An 18,030-nucleotide genomic window follows, 5' to 3' on the forward strand; every position below is an offset into this window, starting at 1 on the left:
GTATCGGAATCGGAACAACTCTATTTAGAGGCAACATAATCTCAGTGTCAGTGTACAACAGTAACTATTTTTCTATACATATACATATATATAATAGAGAATCTAGGCCTTTTAATGTACAGTGTCCTGTAGCAGTCTTCTACAAACCACTCTCAATCCTCCTGTTTGTATCTGACAACCTTGAAAAAAAGGTCCTGCTTTGACTGTCTGTGGACAATATCACAGATTAATGTGATATTGCTGGAGGGCATAATGGTTTATTCTTTGAGAATGTCAGTGACTTTAGGGGGACTTCTGGGGACCATAAATGTCTACCAAATTTCATGGCAACCTTATAATAATTTTGTGATGTTTCAGTCTGGATCTAAGTTATGGGCCAGCCAACTGACCAAAATTACCATCCTTAGAGCTCAGCTGCTAACACAGTTATAAAACATGTAGTCATTGTACTCTGTCAGCCACACTGATGGTCAGCTCATCCAGCACTGCAGTGATGGCTGGAGGTTTAACAGGAGGCGTCAGGTGAGCTGGAAGAGCTGAAACAACAGTGTCCGGTTCTCTGGTGGTGTCTGGTGTCCTCTTTTAGGCTGGGCTCCTTACTATCATGGACTTGATGATAAGCATAATGAAAGCAACCTGGCTTACTGCGGTGGCAGGATGAGCATGCTACTTCTGTATGAGCTTTGATTTAATGACGCAGGGTGGACAGAGGAGACCCAGCCTTTGATGAGGCAACCAGAAGTTCTGCAGAACTTTTGAAACCACCTCCTTCACCACTTCCTTTGGGTTGAGGAGTTTAGGGCTGGATGTCTTCTGCCTCTGCTCTGTCAGGCTGCTGGGGTAATTCTGAGTCTAAATATGAGTCTGAATATAAATTGCAATGTCATGTTTGTGCTGTTGAAGTGTAACTTGCCAGACAGGTCTTTCCAGTTGTGTACTATTGTTCACACCAAAGATGATTGTGAAACGAGATCTGCACAGCAACACGCAATGCACTGATGGCAAATTGATCAGCAAATAGAGGCTCAGCAGCAGGGCATGATTAATAAACCGAGGCAGGGATAGAAGAGTGGAAGGACAGTCAGCCTCTAATATCTAGTAGGCTATATAACTTCACTGAGTGTGAAACAGAAGGCAGCTTCACTCCTCTCTCTCTCACTGCTGCCTGTGTGTTTAAAGAAGGGCAGGCCACAAGGTCGAATGCTGGTTGGGGGAGGGAAAAAGGAAGAGGAGGAGCTATTCTCACTGAGACCTCCCCCTTCACTCTCTTTCCTCCTATTGCTGAGCTCCCAGGCACACAGAGAGCACATGGCTGTCTGATTTTGAAACCAACCTCCAATAGAAGGACGATCAAAGTGTCATGGTGGTGCAGGGCATGTGCGCCTGTGCAGTCCCTCCCGTGTCAAGTGCAGCAGAGATACGGAAGCAGAATGTAAGCCTGTGGATATTGTGCGTGTGTAGGACAAAAGGGGGAGGGAAAGCATACACACACTTGTGCGGCTGATGTAACAGAACTGTGACCACAATGCAGTGACGGTTTTTTTTTAAAAGAAAAGAGGGAAGAGAGCTCTTCCTGACTATGTTCTGAACAAGGTAAGATGATATTTTGACACCTAATAGAACTGTGGAGGATATATGAATGAACAGTAAGGATTATAAGATTTCCTGGTTCCTACAGCCTCAAGGCTCAACTGTTCGTCCATTTGCTTCCCTTACAATGAACAGGAACCAGGATGATTATACAGTTTTAGATTAAGAAGCAGGAACAGGAAGTTTTATTATGTAGTCAGCATAGTCAGCATTTCATTCTTCTTTCAAAATATTATTGATAGCCTACATGATCCTTACAAATGATGTCATTTAGACATTAAAACATTTCTTTGACTGTCCTGTTAAAAAAACATCAGAAGACTTTTTTTGTTTTGAGTAACGATGCCAAGTGAGTCTGCCATGCATTGGTATGGTATAAATGAAAGAAAGCTATTTGTTTATGGTTTTAATTAGAAGTCCTTCACAGTGACAGTTGTGGTGTAGATTTATTACACCTCACAATCCTTTCTCTTTAATGTTTCTGTTTATGACACAAGCACATGATGCTATTCATAAGAGCAGTGTGTCAGTATGTGAAAGATCGCTACTCCCCCTGCCAAATAGCACAGAGGGGAAGAGGGATGGAATAAGAGGCAGAGTAAATGGAGACTGGGAAGGTCAATCCCAGTCACATATACTCAGTAATAATTATGTGACATTCAGCTCTGCTATGCTTACATACTTCTTTACCCAAAGAATTGGGTACTTCTTTACCCAATTACCCAATGTTGATACTTTTGCTGTAATGTAGTTAGCAAACATCATCCCTAAGACACTTTATTGTTTTTACTTCTTTTTAGCCATGCTAGCGAAGTGACTTTATGGATAACAATGTCATTATTGGTCCAGACTGACATATCTCAACAACTATTAGATGGATTGTTGTGAAATTCACGTCCCCCCACTTTAGGATGTATTATACAACTTCAATGACCCCTTTAACATCTTGTCCAGTGGCATCATTATGTCAGTAGTTTGGTTTATGACTAAAAAGGCTACCTGCAAAACTATAATGTATTTCCAATCAGCCTAGCTGTACTTTGTGTTTAGTGCTGATAAGCTAATATGGTGAACATGGTAAATATTATTATAACAGATAAACACAAGCATTTTAACATTGCCGTTGTGAGCATGTTAGCATGCTAACATTAGCATTTTGCTAAATGCACCGGTGTGGTTAAGTACAGCATCACAGAGCCGCTAGCGTGGCTGTAGAGTCGCAGTCTTTATCGTTTATGGTCACAGTTGAAGCTGCCATTGGGTTAGTCTTACTAAACAGCTAAGTTGGATTAAACTGAAAGGTCATATTTGATTTTAATCAAAATATCAGACTGCAACTTCATGATTATTTAGAAAATAATCTTTAACTTTGAAATGTTTTTTTAGATTGTGATAAAGTTTTGCACTTTACTAAGAATACTGTGTTGTCTCTGTATTTCAGATTGTGCACATCTACATTTCCTGATTTACCTCATTCCATCATTATCACTCCATCATGTCGCTGCTGACTCACGTGCTGGCGTGCCTGTTTGGTATGGGCTCCTGGGTGGCCATCAACGGGATGTGGGTAGAGCTGCCCCTGGTCGTAAAGGATCTCCCGGAAGGCTGGTATCTGCCGTCCTACCTCACAGTCCTCATCCAGATGGCCAACATAGGTCCTCTCTTCATCACTCTGATGCACCGCTTCCGCCCAGGGTTCCTAGATGAGCGGCCGGTTATCTACTGCATTGTAGGGTTGGGGATCATTGCTACATTCCTGCTGGCTTTCTTCTGGAAGCACACAGTGACAATAGCGGGCTCTTTGCACAGTGTGCCCCTGCTGGTGTTAAGCTTCCTGCTCTCTGTGGTGGACTGCACCTCCTCTGTTACCTTTCTGCCTTTCATGATGCGGCTGCGGCCACAGTACCTTACCACGTACTTTGCCGGTGAAGGCCTCAGTGGTCTGGTGCCTGCACTGGTGGCTCTGATTCAAGGTGTTGGTGTAGTCCACTGTCAGAATGCCACTTTGGCTGATAACGCCACTACGGTTGGCAGCGAAGAGCTACTGGCCATCTACCAGCCAGCTAAATTCTCCGCCCAGGTCTTCTTTGTGTTCCTCAGCGCTATGATGGTTGTGTGCATGGTGGCCTTCATCCTCCTCAACCATCACCCAGCTGTGGCTCGGGAGCGAAATAACGACCTGTACTTCAGTGGCGATCTTGCCCCTGATAAGAGAGAGCAAGGTCTGTCTCTGCACGCCCAGACGCCAGAGCAGAAGCCAATGATCAGCCCTCTGGAAGCTGTCAATAGGGAACCCAGGAGCTCTTTTGGGATGGGCACGTATAACAACCTCGAGGTGTTGTTCATCTTTGTCGTACTGGCTTGGGTCAATGCTCTGACCAATGCAGTGCTGCCCTCAGTCCAGTCCTACTCCTGTTTGCCTTATGGAAACCAGGCCTACCATCTGGCTGCCACCATGGCAGCTGTAGCTAACCCAGTGGCCTGCTTCATTGCCATGTGTATGCCCATCAGGTAAGAATGAAATGATAAGTTTTTTTCTGTCTCCTCCAACAGCAGAAATTTGACAAAACAAGAATGGATAGGCTCAGTCATAACCCCATTTTGTTGTGGCCATAGCTTAAAAAAACTGAAACGATTATCTTATGAAGTGGTTCTGTGTAACAGAAAATGCTCAGTTTTACCTTATGCATCAATACTTGTTTCCAGGTCTCTCATCTTCATGGGTTTCTTGACCATGGTTGGGACTGGATTTGGAGCCTACATTATGGCCATGGCTGCTCTCAGTCCCTGCCCCCTGCTGGTCCACAGTGCCTCTGGAACTGCAGTCATAGTAAGACTTTTTCTAATGAATTGGGACATGAAAATGTGTTATTTCAACAGCAAAATATATGACTAAATAGCAGTCAATTTTTAATCACATGTTCTGCCTTTTAAATGTGGCTCATGCTTCACCTTATTAAAGAATGAAAGTACAACCCACCTGTCATGGCCACATGTACGTTCATATTTGTTATGATTTGGGAGTGTAGTGTGATTGGCAGGTTTTAAGATCAAGTCGTGTCAACTCAGTCCTGTCTGACCTGATTAAGACAATACTGTCAAACCATGTTTGTGCCAAATTAATGAACACTCATTTACTTTCTCAGAGGAAAGCACAGATGTGTTGATACACGTGTATATGAGATAGCGCTCTTGTACAGGGTTGCATTATCTGGTCAACCCCTGTATCTGCTAGCAATAACTTTTGTCAGCATAAAGAAACATCATGCTGCTATGTAACTGGTATAGTGAGTATGGTGTTGGTAATCAGTGTCCTAACACAACACTTAATGGTTCTGGTTATCGTCATTTCATTAATTTTTTTGTGTATCTGGACTTGCAAATCTGGCCTACAGCAGTGAAAAAGAGAAAGAGAGTACTGTGAAGCAAGAGGTGCTAACAGATGCAAGAACATCAGCAAAAATAAAGCTATGAAAGATTAAGTTTTGAGAGTCTTCTTCTCATTAGTTGCTCTTGTGACCTAACAAATCAGATTTTTACCTTATGAATGTATTATATTTTATCTTTCTCCTTTGGTGATGTAACCAATTTTGTCATAACTGTATCACAAATAAATACCATAATTTATATAGTCTTTCTACACAAAGTGCTGAACAGTGAATCAGATTGAACAATAAATAATGCAAAAAATAATGAGACAAAATTAGTAACAATGAGCAATACACAAAACGAACCAAACAGTTAAAAACTTAGTTAAAACAAATGCAATATGATGTTTTAAGCACAAAACTATTGAGTGTTTCAGCAGTCATGACCAGGTAACTGCAATTCATGAACTGATTCTGTTTTTGATTGGAGAGACTTCATGTTCCAACCTGTTCATGACAGCAGACCAGTGAAAGCCACTGAGCTGAATAACAAGGACTGGGTGTCGGATCATTGTGATATTATTCATGATATGCATTAAAATTCATCTGTTCTGTGTTGCAGGTGCTGACCTGGATCGTGTTTGTCCTGTCGCTGTCCTATGTGAAGGTCATCATTGGGGTGATTCTGAGGGATGAGGGTCACAGTGCTCTCGTGTGGTGTGGAGCAGTAGTGCAGTTGGGCTCCATGGTTGGGGCTTTATCCATGTTCCCATTGGTCAGTGTCTATGGACTTTTTAAGTCAGGTGATGCTTGCAACACCAAGTGTCCGATGTAGTGAATGAGGTGTAATTTGCGCTTGTTTTTATTAGCACTGAACTTACCGCAGTCATGAGCTTTACGTAGGTCTGTTCCTATTTGTTTCAAGAGAGCTGAGAGGTCACATGTGTTTATCTACAACAGTATCCTGGTGTTGTAACAGATTTGTTTCTATCAGAGTCAGACAGTAGATTTATGTTTTGTATAGTATATTTATTGACTGATAGAGTGAACTCTACACAAAGAAAAGAAAAAGACACCTGTATTATCAATGTGCCAGACCACACACAAGACCATTTTGTTGCTGAGCATATTATACTTCCTTCTCAATTCAGAGGTCAAAGCCAGTTTACTTGAACTGTTAACATTATGTAAAAATATAATTGATTGTTGCTTTTATAAGAAGTGATGGTACTTTTGGTTTTAAAATGTGCCTTAAATTAGAGACACTGAAAGATGTAGCCTTTTTTTGGTGTACATTGTTTATTATTATACCTTCCTTTGTATGTGTTACCTGGTGGAGAAACTGTTCAACAATACCAAATAAACTTGTTTTATTGCTACTAAATTGATTATACTGCAAATTCTATTAAACATTTACCCTATCCTAACCCAGCTGGGGCAGAGGACTTAATGCCCAAGGGAAGTGAGGGTACAGGGGCAGAAAGTACAAAAGCAAGGTCAATGGTACGGTAGATAGGGCAGTAGGGGGAGACACAAATAGCATTATCCTGTCTTAAAAATTCTTCTGTTGTGTGTGTGTGTGGTTGAAGTGGTATCATTGAGTAAGAAGTTGATGGACACTTTTGAATCAAAGACAAAAGCACCATTCTACCCACTCACTCCTGTGCATTTTTAAAGGGTACAGATTAGACATATAAAGGATAAGAGGATAGTATAAAATAAATAAATAAATACAATGAGAAGGAAGAAATAGCCTACAAGGAAAGAGAAGAGAAGAAAAGAAAAAAAATGAAACACTATTTATGCACACCCAGTCTGACCCCAAATGATAGATGAAGTAAATGATATGTAAGTTATAAAACTATTTGTCTTTATAATATCTGAATGTTTCCTCTCTTCTGCAGTTGAGAACAGTGGATGGCTTCAAGTCCAATGCATAACAATTTATCATGAAATATGCTTTGTTATACTAATTTACCACATATTTACACATATTTACACTATTTCTCACCTATTATTATTTGATTTGAATTATTGGTTCAAATCTATGCACACTATGTGCCATGGACAATCCATTAGTAGTGGTCTCCTGCACGTCTTTGACTCCAACACTAGAGGTCACTGTATGATTAAAAGATCCTCATGAGAAACTGAGTCCTTCAGCTGCAGTCAAGCTTCAAGATTGAAGTAATGCTACAGTTCTGATCCAGATTGATGAGCCAGATTTGTTAGGAAAAGTCATATTTACTAAATGAGTCTATAAACAGAGTATAAACAGAAACTTCTTGGGTTTTTCCACATTTAGAGAGAAATATCTCAGCCTTTGTTTAGGTGTAGGAGTGATCTACGGTGTTTGCCCCGGTCACCAGAGTCATGTCTGCATCATATCCTCCTTACACTAAATCAAAGAGAGAGTGTCTTATCCATGTAGGTGTATTTATGTGTGTGTGTGTGTGTGTGTGTATTTATCTATCCCCCCAGTCCACGGGGATAAATAGGAATGAGGAACTCATGGCCAGTCAGAGTCTGATTCAGATCCCAGTGGTTCCTCAAAGAACATCTGGGGTCATCATCTCCTGGTGTCTCATGCTTCACCTATTCTCCTTATCTCTCCCCATGGTTTCTATGACTTATGGTGTGCTGAGTTTAAAAACTGCAGTCCTGTTTGGAATGATTTTAGCAATAGTTTAAAATCGGAATATGGAAAAACATTCAAGATTAGGTCGAGTTTTAATATGTTTGTCTGAAATTGTCTAATAAAAAAAAAAACAGAACGACTCCCTTTAAGGATTGTGAAATGATCCAAATGCACTGAGATTCAGACAGGTGGACAGTTTGTCCAATGTGAATGTGGGTGGCAGGGTGACACAAGTAACATAATGAGAGAAAGGGAAGACTGCAGTCTTCCTTATCTTTCTGCCTGCCTCTCTCTTTCTCTCATTCAGTCCAAATATTTTGATATCTCCTTTTCCCCAAGCTCCTTGTCTTCCTCGATTCATGCATATGGCAGACTTTGTGACCGTAATTTCAATTTAAAACACATGAGGGGAAATCCTAGCCCGCGTTGCTCTTTAATGGGCCGTCATGGGATTGGAGTATGCAGAGAATGATTGAATTTTGTGAGAAGGCCAGGAACGATCAAGTCTCGCCTTCCGTTATGCAATCGACCATTCCCCTCTCACAACGCGACGTCTGGTAAAACCTAGAGGAGCAAGAGGGGGGCTAAGGGCTGGAAACCTCAACGTCTAGACCAAACGAGAGAAAAATATTTCTTCTTCTAAATGACTCACGACTATATAAAAGAGAAACTCAGCTATCATATATAAAAAGAGCCAAATGAGATGTGATCCACCACATCAAACGCAGATATGTCGAATAGGGCTGCTTTTAATGGTTGTAAATGAGTCTTTTTACACTGTAATGCATGACATCCTATATTTCCTCACAGACGGAAACATATGGATCCTATACAAAGCCTGCCATACTGTTTTATTTATATGATTGTGTCATGTCTGTTTTTTCCCTTGACTCTCTCCACCTGCTTGGCCCACTTTGACAATGTCAAGATAAAAGCACTGCGACTCCGAGGCACTGAGATTACCACTTTGTGCAAACTTTTTCACACCCACTGTGTTGGATTACACCGCCGTGCTATATCCTTTCAATGAAGCAAACAGACTACCTTTCCCGTTAAGTCCATTATATTCAAATGGACCGGGTCTTTTTCTTTTTTTTTCTTCTTCACAACAAGACATAAAGTAATCAAAAGTTAAAAGCAAACACTCAAGGAGGCACTTAGCAAAAAAGAAAAGCTTTTATGATAAAACATTCATATACAGTGCAGGAGACAGGTAATCTTTGAGGATGATAGGGTTGTCTTGTGGTCAGTTTTAGTATAGTGTGGCTTGGGGAGCCTTGTAGATGAATGCTCCTAATAACATCCCCGCCCACCCATCATCCAGCGGACCATCCAGGCAAAACAACTAATACCTGAGTGTATTTCTTCAGTGGTGTGAAGTATGCCTTAAAGAGCTGTTGGAGGCTGCAGTAAAGTAGGGTTCATTACCTTGACAGACTGATGACAGTTAAGACTCGCAGAGATGCACGCGCACACACACATAAAGTAAAGGCTAAATAATCTGCTATCAGTGCTCCTTGTGTGACACACACACACAGCAGGATATCTCATATAAATAAGAACACCTGAGCTATAGTCAAAAAAGGAAATGCATCAGTGTTTGTTGGAGCTCTAAAATGTAAGATTGCTTTCTTGCAAGACTTTTGAAAGTCATTAGGTGAAGGTGTCCGAATCAATATGTACTAAACATGCTGTGGGTGCACAGAAATGTTTGGATTAGAAAAGAGTGAGAAGAATGGTACCTCTCTCATGCTGGTACACTAAATATAAAGGTACAGTCAACATCCAGTTAGCTTAGCTTAGCATGCAGATAACCAGGGGAAACAGCTACTGTGACTCTGCCCAAAAGGAAAGAAGAAGCCTTAGTGTCATGGAAAACATGGTTTTGCCTGGTTCTGTGCTAGACTTTCACTGTGATATAACCAAATACAATGTGTACAAGCTTTATAGGTGCTGGTAGATGGATTTATGTTACCTTGCTACCTTTGGACAGAGCCATGCTAGCTGTTTCCTACATTTCCAGTCTTTATGCCAAGCTAAGCTAACCGTCTACTGGCTGTAGCTTCATGTTCATCCAAAGTTAACAGGCTATTTTTTGACTGGGTGTAGTAACTTCCTTGGGTCTTGTCATCGCCTGGAGTTTTTTAGGCAACCTGTGGAGACATTAGTTAAGCACATAGGCTAACCCTCATAAAACTAGAATATGTAGTTTTTACACTCATTTTTTTGTAAAGATTAAATGCATGTCAATGAATGAGCTTTAAATTAGCTGGAAGGCCGGTTTTATTATCTGTGGACAGAGCCAGCCTAGCTGCTTTCAGTATTTATGCTAAGCTAAGCTAAGTGTTTGCAGCCCTGTAGCCCTTATATACCTTAAAGAATACAGAGTGGTATCGATCTCTTGATCTAACTCTTGGCAAGAAAGCAAATAAGTTACTTTCCCAAAAAGCAAACTTGCTTTAATAATTTGAGCTAAAAATCAGGATTATAGCTTTGGTTTAGTTTGAATCAATACATGGACCACATGGAATTTGTGGTTCTGCATTTTCAAATTGGAATTCCTCCTTTTATTTGGACAAATCATAACCAACCTAGTAAAAAAAAAAAAAAAAAAGAGAAATAACTAAAGCAGCTAACTCTCACTCCTTCATGTCGGGAAGTCAGAATGCATGGGTTGCATGGGGTCAACTTTAGGTCACACTGGGCATCCATTAGTGGCCTTATTTAGAGTCTTATTCCTTTAAGAGGAGTGATTGGCCAGCAAAGACAAAGAATCATTACCTTTGCCCGCCCCCTCCCTGCCAGCAGTCAATAATGAGGGATCATTAAAATGAATAGATGGACATTCCCCTTTTCTCCGGATCCTTATTGCAAAATCAGTGTCAGGGGAAATGAAGATTGAGCTTGGAGAAGGCGTCTAAAAGCCTCACAGTGATTGTCGTGAACTCATCTCCAGTGCCAGGCTCCTTTATCTACTGTAAGAGTCTGCACCTGCCTGAACTCTTGACTAGCAAGGGCTTTTACTGTAGCCCATTAAGAGCATCCCTAATGTGTGCTACAATGTACTTCAACATAAACATTCTGCATATGTACCGAAACCTTTACAGCAAACAATGGAAGAATGATTGCTTGGGATGTCTTGGAGTATTTTATTTTTGATGAAGAAATAAAGCTCTTAGAGTGAACCAGAAAGAGGCATTGAATACATCAGCTTTGATGTGGAGAATAGAGAACTCACGTGTTGTGATCATATAAACAGATCCTTAAAGATAATTCTCACTTTTCACATTTCTTAAGCTCAAACATCTGTCCCTTCGCTAAATTTTATAAATCCTTGCACAACATTTCACGCATCACAAAAAGAGAGAGCGAATCAAGCTGAATGATTGCAGATGGAGAATAAAAGACGGCACCAGATTTTCCAGGCACCATCTGGTTGCCTTTCTGAGCGTCTCTTAAAGTGTCTTTTAAAAAGGTGATTTGTCTGTGGGTCCGCAACGATGTGACCATGTCAGCGTGTCAACGGGTCATCTGCTGCTCTTGTCACATGTGAAACGGTCCCATGAAAGGGGTCCATGTACACCTGTGGAGCCCCCCAAAACCCCACCCTAAACAGATAAAAAAGACACATGTAAACACGTGCTCAAATCCACACACATATGGTCCTCATCGTCTTGCTTTATCATCCTAATTGATAAGACGGTCTGTTTATAGTCATCTGACATGTGTCTCTGAAGAAAAAAAATCACAGAAACTGACTCAAGGGACCAAAAAAAGATCAAATGTAGAACTGGCTTATGGGACAAAACTATCAAAGGTCCCTCGGTATGGTCAAGCAATTATCTCTTAAAGCATCTCTTAAAGCCACCCCCATGGTTCTCTCAACATGCCCTTCATAACAGAGGTATATTGAGGATTTACTGCCTGCAGATGGCCGATGAGCGACGAGGGCAGGAGCTCCAGTGCTGTGCCTATGCACTCACTTTATAAAAACCCAAATCAAGGGCTCTGAGGGAATACAATGGGGGAGGAAGCAGGGCCGTAAAGATGCTATAAATCCGTACAATGAAACTTCTAAGTCGTGCCCTCTGCCAGGTGCTGTGTGCATGCCGACCCCGGGGAGAAAATGGCACGTGCTGCAATCATTATGATCAGAGATTGCTTTTTGCTCGTCTGCGTGGTTGTCTCCACTGCAGAGATGCTGTGGTCTGAGTCTATCAGTTAATCTGCCAGTCAGTCATTCAGTCTGTCAGCAGGTCAGTCAGATCACCAGTCAATCAAGTCATTTGGTCAAGGCAATCAGAGGAATCTTCATATGAGATCAAACAGAGTTCATTTAAAATATATCAGTATATAGTTTTGCGTACACACACATCACATTTCCGGCAGGAGAAATCTCAATTTCCTTTGAATTAAAAGAACACAAATATCACAGATTACCAGGAAATCATTTGTACGGCACCTCAGTAGCTGCAAGCAAAGAGGCCATAACTACCTATACATTTCTGATGTATAATAAGAAAAGCAAGCATGACTATTTTTACTAAAATTTCTGGTCAGTATCCCATAAGAAAGTGCAATAAAATGATTTTCCTGGCACGCTGAAATACAAATACTGCAGTAAAACAATGCTGTGACTAAATGAAAACAATATACACAGGCAAATGTGATGCACTGGAGCCATCTATCTTTACATCAGCACATTATTTGAACCTGTTCTATGAAACTCAAATGCAAAGCAATGCTGTCACTGTTTGAATCCAGCTCTCAAACTTTCAAGCTCATATTTATACTGCACCTTAAAGGGAATAGATTGACATTTTTGAGAATATACTTTTCACTTTTTTGCCAAAAGTTAGATGAGAAGATCAATACCGCTCTCATATGTGTTTGCTTAATACAGTCAGGAGACAGTTAGCTAAGCTTAGCATAAGACACAGAGGGGAACAGCTAGCCTGTCTTTGTCCAAAGTTAACTAAATCTGCCCACCAGCACCTCTAAAGCTCACTAATTAGCAACTCATTATATCTTGCGATATATAGTCGCAGGAAGTCACTGCGCCTAACCAATTAAACTGAAATCACATTTAGTCATCCCTTTTTGGGAAGGAAGAAAAAATGTCTTTGGGGAAATATTAGAAATGCTCTTTTTTGTCTGAGCTGCAGGGTGTGTTGGTGTCTGTGTTTGATTGACAGCAGCTATGGGAACGAGAGACAAAGTAAACAAAGTTTTGCTGTAGCCTACATGCCATGGACAGACAGTGTGTTGTTAGTGGTATTGAAGATCACACCAGCATTGAACAGGACCAGTGACATTTGCAGGTATGTCTACATGCTGTTTAATATGCAGCTGAGCAGCTAATTAGCTATAACACTGAAAACTAATAGTAATGGTGCACTTCTCTAGCTGAGTGTTTGATTGGTCGCTCCGCCTATGGTAGAACACTGACGTGGCTGCTTCATGCAAAATTTGATTGGCTGGATAGAAATAAGATCTTCATCATCACCACCATCCTCTCCCTTATGGTTTCTAAGTATTTCTTAAAGGAGAACACATGACAAGTGATTTATAAAGCAGATATGTATGCTGTTACAGATAAAAGTTTATTTGCGGCACATAAAACAGTTTTCACTCTTCATGTTTTGTATGGTTCAAGCAAACCAGATATAATAATTAGTGACAGATTTTCTGGGCAGATTTTGTTACCTTTGTAGAGAACCAAGCTCTGTTTTCTCCATTTCCAGTGTTTATGCCAAGCTAACTCTCTCCTGGACATAGCTTCATATTCAATGGACAAATATAAGAGTGGTATCAATCTTTTTATTTAACCTTTGGCAGGAATCGTACAAGAAATGCAGCTCAAAGTGCTTTACAAATCATGTAAAATGTCCAAATGTTGTACTATATACCACAAAGCTGAAGCAGATGAACCCTGTTAGGATTTATTGTTAAGCATGCATAATTGAGTGTTTCACTCCTAAAACCAAAATATTGAATTCCACAAAATAATAAAAAAAAAATGCTTTGCTGTGTAAATGTTCTGTACTTTTAAACAGATGTCAGAAGATTTATAGACAGATAGAAGCTCCATTTGCTTTCATATCATGGATATTCCACTGCTTTCGTTTGTCTCCCTACTTGACTGCTGCTTCGGTGGAAACTATGGCCTGGAGTCATCTCTCCACTGTGTCAAAGGGTACGGCGCTGTCAGAGGAAGACTAAGGTAAGAAGAACAGGGTGCCAGGAAAAAGGGGCGTGACTGCATCTGTAAATAGTGGGGCTATTTTGGGCTTACCACGGTCGTACAGGGGAGCACCGCCTAGGCCTGCCTTCTGTCACTATGGGGATGGGCGCTTCATAACTTTGCTGGATGGAAAAAGTCTGGAGGACTGGCAGGTGGTACACAGGAGTGTGGCACAGCTCCCATGGCGAGGAGCTGTTTCAGTCATACTAGCCACCGCTAACAATACTCACCGGAAAACACACAGGCCCCTGCTTGTACTTGGCATCTCAGCAGCTTGTTGCATTTTATCCTGCTAAAGTAGTGTAGGTTTGTTTGTATTTCGGTTTGAAACAAAAGTGGAAGACAAGATGAAATACCATCTGTTGATTGATTCAAGTGCCCTCTTTGTTGGCAATTTCATAGGAAAAATTGTATAAGAAATACCAAGTACCTACAATTATTTTGTTGCAATTATAATTATAATGAAGCTAAACTAAATAAAAAAATGTATGTCAACATCATTTAATGTAATAGACTATTGTTTTGTATTTTAAAAAGTGGGTAAAAAAACAATATTTTTTCCTTCTCTCGTCAATGTCAGACTGTCTCCTGTTCAGGTTTTATTAGGGATATAGGTACAGGTTGGAACAGTCTGAGGTTTACTCAGGTCAAACTATATAACACAAGAAAATCACTCAGCCAAGTTACAGTAAAGGCCTTAAAACTAAAGCACAGCCATATGGGCCATGCATGTAACAGTAAAAGAATGCTTTTAGTATAAATTGAAGAGAAAAGAGAGGAAAAAAGACTAAATCCATTACCAATTGATTCAATATATTTTTAATACAAAATGTATTATTTAGATAAATAAAAGTGGCTGAGTTTCAAATTTTTTTTTTAAAAAACGTTTAATTTGACTAAAAAAAGCACATGAAAAGGTTAATAAAATCCATGATATAGTGATGACAGTGATGCGCACATTTCAAAATTCCAGGAGGAGAAATAAAGATAAGGAGTGGAGTTTAAACAAGAAAACAATTCATGGAAATGACCAAGAAATTATTTAGAAACCATATCAGAAAGTGGCCAATTTTGTGATGTTAGAAAAGCAAAAAGAAAGAAAATCCTTAAAGAATTTTAGTTTTGCTTTAAAATAGAGACATGAAAAGACTCAAAAAATCAGTACTGCACTAAAGAATATAACACCAGAATAAGTGAGAACTAAGGTAATGTATGGTCACCATTATGCCATTTATTAATTCATTGTTGAGAACACATTAAATGCACTTAAAACACATTTCATTTTCCATAAATATTTCATATTAAAGAGAAATATGTTTCACCTTGTGCCTACACAGAAAAGCTTTATAGAGTTGCAAAGATCTTGTAGCCAAGAAAGAGAGTAAGGCACAAAATAGAAACCTTATTCATACAGTTTAGTCATGCTATTATACTATATGTCCAAAAATGTATTAGGAAGCTATATTGTAAGCTACTGTCAGCTAAATGATCCCCAACATTAGTACGATGTGCATGCTCCAAAAGACAGATAACATGGAAAAGACTGCAGCTGTGTGGAAGGAGAGTCGGTGTAGGTATGTTTATGACACGACAGTGGAAATCAGTCTACAATATTTGGTCTGGAAGCAAGAAAATCTGCTCTGTTTCTACGGTAAAGTGCATAATGTTTTTTTTTTTTGTACGGGGAGCCGCTCTACGCTGAAGTCTCCGACAGTAAAGGAAACTTGGACAATAATTTCACCAAAGATAAAATCCTTTGGTTAACGCAGATCAATTATTGCCAACAGTTAAGTAACAGTCCTGCCAACTCCTCAGTGGAATCACCCAAGTGACGAGTAAAACTGAGCCTGTGGCATACTTAGATCATCCCTGTGCCTATTTACAAGCAAACCTGCAGTGCAAGAAGAAAGTAGACAAATATATATTGTCCAGGAGTATTCTCATTTAAATTCAGCAGGTAAGCATACCATTGTTAAACTATCTTATAGCTGGGGGTTGAAGAAAACTCTGAACCTGCCTTTATAAGCCCCCGCAACCAGGAACTGTTGTCGTAGGATATGTACTATATCTTTTTTCTGATTGTCTGTGCATTATTATCTCATGGTTTGTGTGGCAGGACTGGAAGACCGGGGCAGGATGATAACAAAAAACATAGGCACTAAGGTGAAAAGCATAATGAAGGGTAGTAAAAATGGTACAAATCATATCAGGGGAAGACAAATGGAAAAACAAAATGGAAAGCTAAATAGCAAATTGCATGATATAAGCATAAGGCATACATAAGTACATTTTCAAATACATGTTTATACAAAAGAATATCATACAATAACATTCAGTATAAATGAACAATGAGATAATAATGAGGAAGCAAGAAAAAATACAATTCTAATCTATTCACATACTCCCTACATATTTTCCAGCCTTTTTATTCTGTTTCACTGTAAACAAATCATTGAAATGATACAAAAAGGTCATATAAAAACTTCCACTTTGGGTTACAATGAACCATTTGCATTTGTGTGTGACTGCTGCTGTTGTTTGCCACCAGTATCACTGCTGTAAGGCACCGATTCGGTTGTTGCGGACCGACTGCACAAACAAATGAACCAAAGTGATGAAGCGTGACACTTATTGTCCCATTAGCTTGTCCATGCATTAACATACAGATCACACTCGAAATGAAGATTGTCATTTTGTCAACGTAATTCAGTCTCTTTGAGCTGTTTGGTCCACTAAACATCTGCTGTGAATTAAGGCAAGTGTAGTCATATACTTTGCCCCTGAAGTCACTTCCCTTTTTGTAAATATAACATTCATCTGTTTATTCAAATGGAGCTTGCCAGTGATTGTCAATGTGAATCTGGAGCGAGTCTTTGACTGAGGAGGAGCTGATGGTAATGATGGTCAGGTGGGAGATCCTGGTCAAAACATTATTCTTCATCATCTGGATCTCTTTTATTTGCCCTCTTGTTATTGATGATGCTGCTGTTTGAGTGCGTCTGTGCTGCTGCAGAGGACTTCTGGACGTCTATGCGTGAGTGTGCACGGAAATGCTGGAGAGGTCGTTCCTGATGATCTCGTTAACTGTGGAAAGAGAAGACAAGTCGCGGAGCGTTATTAGCTGGTCACATTGAATAACAATTCAGATCATTAAAACGTTATTGCATTTAATACAGAGAGGTGGCCTAGAAGTTACAGAGGTGAGGCCTGTGATAGGAAGGTTGTCAGTTTCAGTCCCTGCCAAGGCTGGATTTCCAACCAGGCAAGAACTCCAGGGGCACAGAGACATTCAAGCTCACTGTGTGTCTGTTTTAAGGGTCTCACCACAGATTTACACATTAAGATTAGTTTACTTGTCAGGTGTTAAAAGAGTTGTAATGACTCATGTTACTGTGATGGGAGCTTTAAATTAAAATAATAATTAATGCATATGGTGGTGTGTTCTTTTATACGGACAGTTTCAAAAACATAGAATAGAGTAGCCTGCTTACAGTATCAAAATATATCACAATATATTGGATAATTTCCCTTTTATCGTGATACGTATTGTATAGCCAGTTTCTAGCCATTGCATTTCCCTAAATGAAGGTCATAAATCAAATTACCACATGAGAAAAACTGTACATATTGCACAGTAGGGCTGGAAGGTATGAGGGGAACTAATAGGGCCCAGCAACTCATTTTTTATCTGGGCCCCCAAGTGGCCCCCATGATATCTGGGAACGCAAGGGGAAAAGAAGTGATTGATTAAATAGTGTGGTTGTAATGCCTATATTTGTCCCAGAATACATGTGAGTCATGTTTGTGTTAGGTTTTACATTTTACCTCCATCCAATGACATCACATTAAGTTAGGCATTTATTTTTCTTAACAGAGAAACTCTTCAGTGCTTGCAGCCTGCAATAAATAATGTCATGAGGCAATACAGCACTGAATACTTGGCATAGATCAGGTCAAGAAAAATGTTGGATATCAGTAGCTGCAATCCAAACATATCACTGTCATTACCAGCTTTTAAAACTCATATCGGCCCTATACACACATCTCTGTTTTCAAGTCACCGTCTTGTCTTTCCTGCTCTAGTTCCTGTGCCCGCGCCTTTCCCACAGTCGGGCAGGCACAGATCAGTCCCCTGCCTTTATCTGCTCTGTGTTCTTTGGCAAAACAGAGGGAAGTGACTGTGAAGATGG

General features: G+C 40.0%; 2 protein-coding genes across 5 annotated transcripts in view; one reads left to right on the forward strand and one right to left on the reverse strand.

Moving 5' to 3' along the window:
- The window catches only part of zgc:91890 (solute carrier family 52, riboflavin transporter, member 3-B), a 6,959-nt gene extending 617 nt beyond the window's left edge, over nt 1-6,342 (forward strand). The window contains exons 1-4 of one of the 3 annotated variants that reach the window (XM_035673187.1): nt 1,301-1,432; nt 3,032-4,101; nt 4,297-4,420; nt 5,581-5,793. In XM_035673187.1, the coding sequence (XP_035529080.1) occupies nt 3,086-4,101; nt 4,297-4,420; nt 5,581-5,793 (1,353 nt within the window). In that variant the 5' untranslated portion in view covers nt 1,301-1,432; nt 3,032-3,085. The other 2 variants (XM_035673186.1, XM_035673188.1) reach the window with 2 other exon arrangements.
- Nucleotides 6,343-15,046: 8,704 nt separating this feature from the next.
- LOC118336392 (nuclear factor of activated T-cells, cytoplasmic 1-like) overlaps nt 15,047-18,030 on the reverse strand; it is a 58,865-nt gene continuing 55,881 nt past the window's right edge. For both annotated transcript variants that reach the window (XM_035673026.1, XM_035673027.1), the window contains one exon: nt 15,047-16,924. In XM_035673026.1, coding sequence (XP_035528919.1) covers nt 16,869-16,924 — 56 coding nt within the window. In that variant the 3' untranslated portion in view covers nt 15,047-16,868. The remainder of the gene's footprint in view (nt 16,925-18,030) is intronic.

This window comes from Morone saxatilis, unplaced genomic scaffold (genome assembly GCF_004916995.1).
Source record: "Morone saxatilis isolate NCDOM2014 unplaced genomic scaffold, NCSU_SB_2.0 Contig24, whole genome shotgun sequence".
NCBI classification, from domain to species: Eukaryota; Metazoa; Chordata; class Actinopteri; family Moronidae; genus Morone; species Morone saxatilis.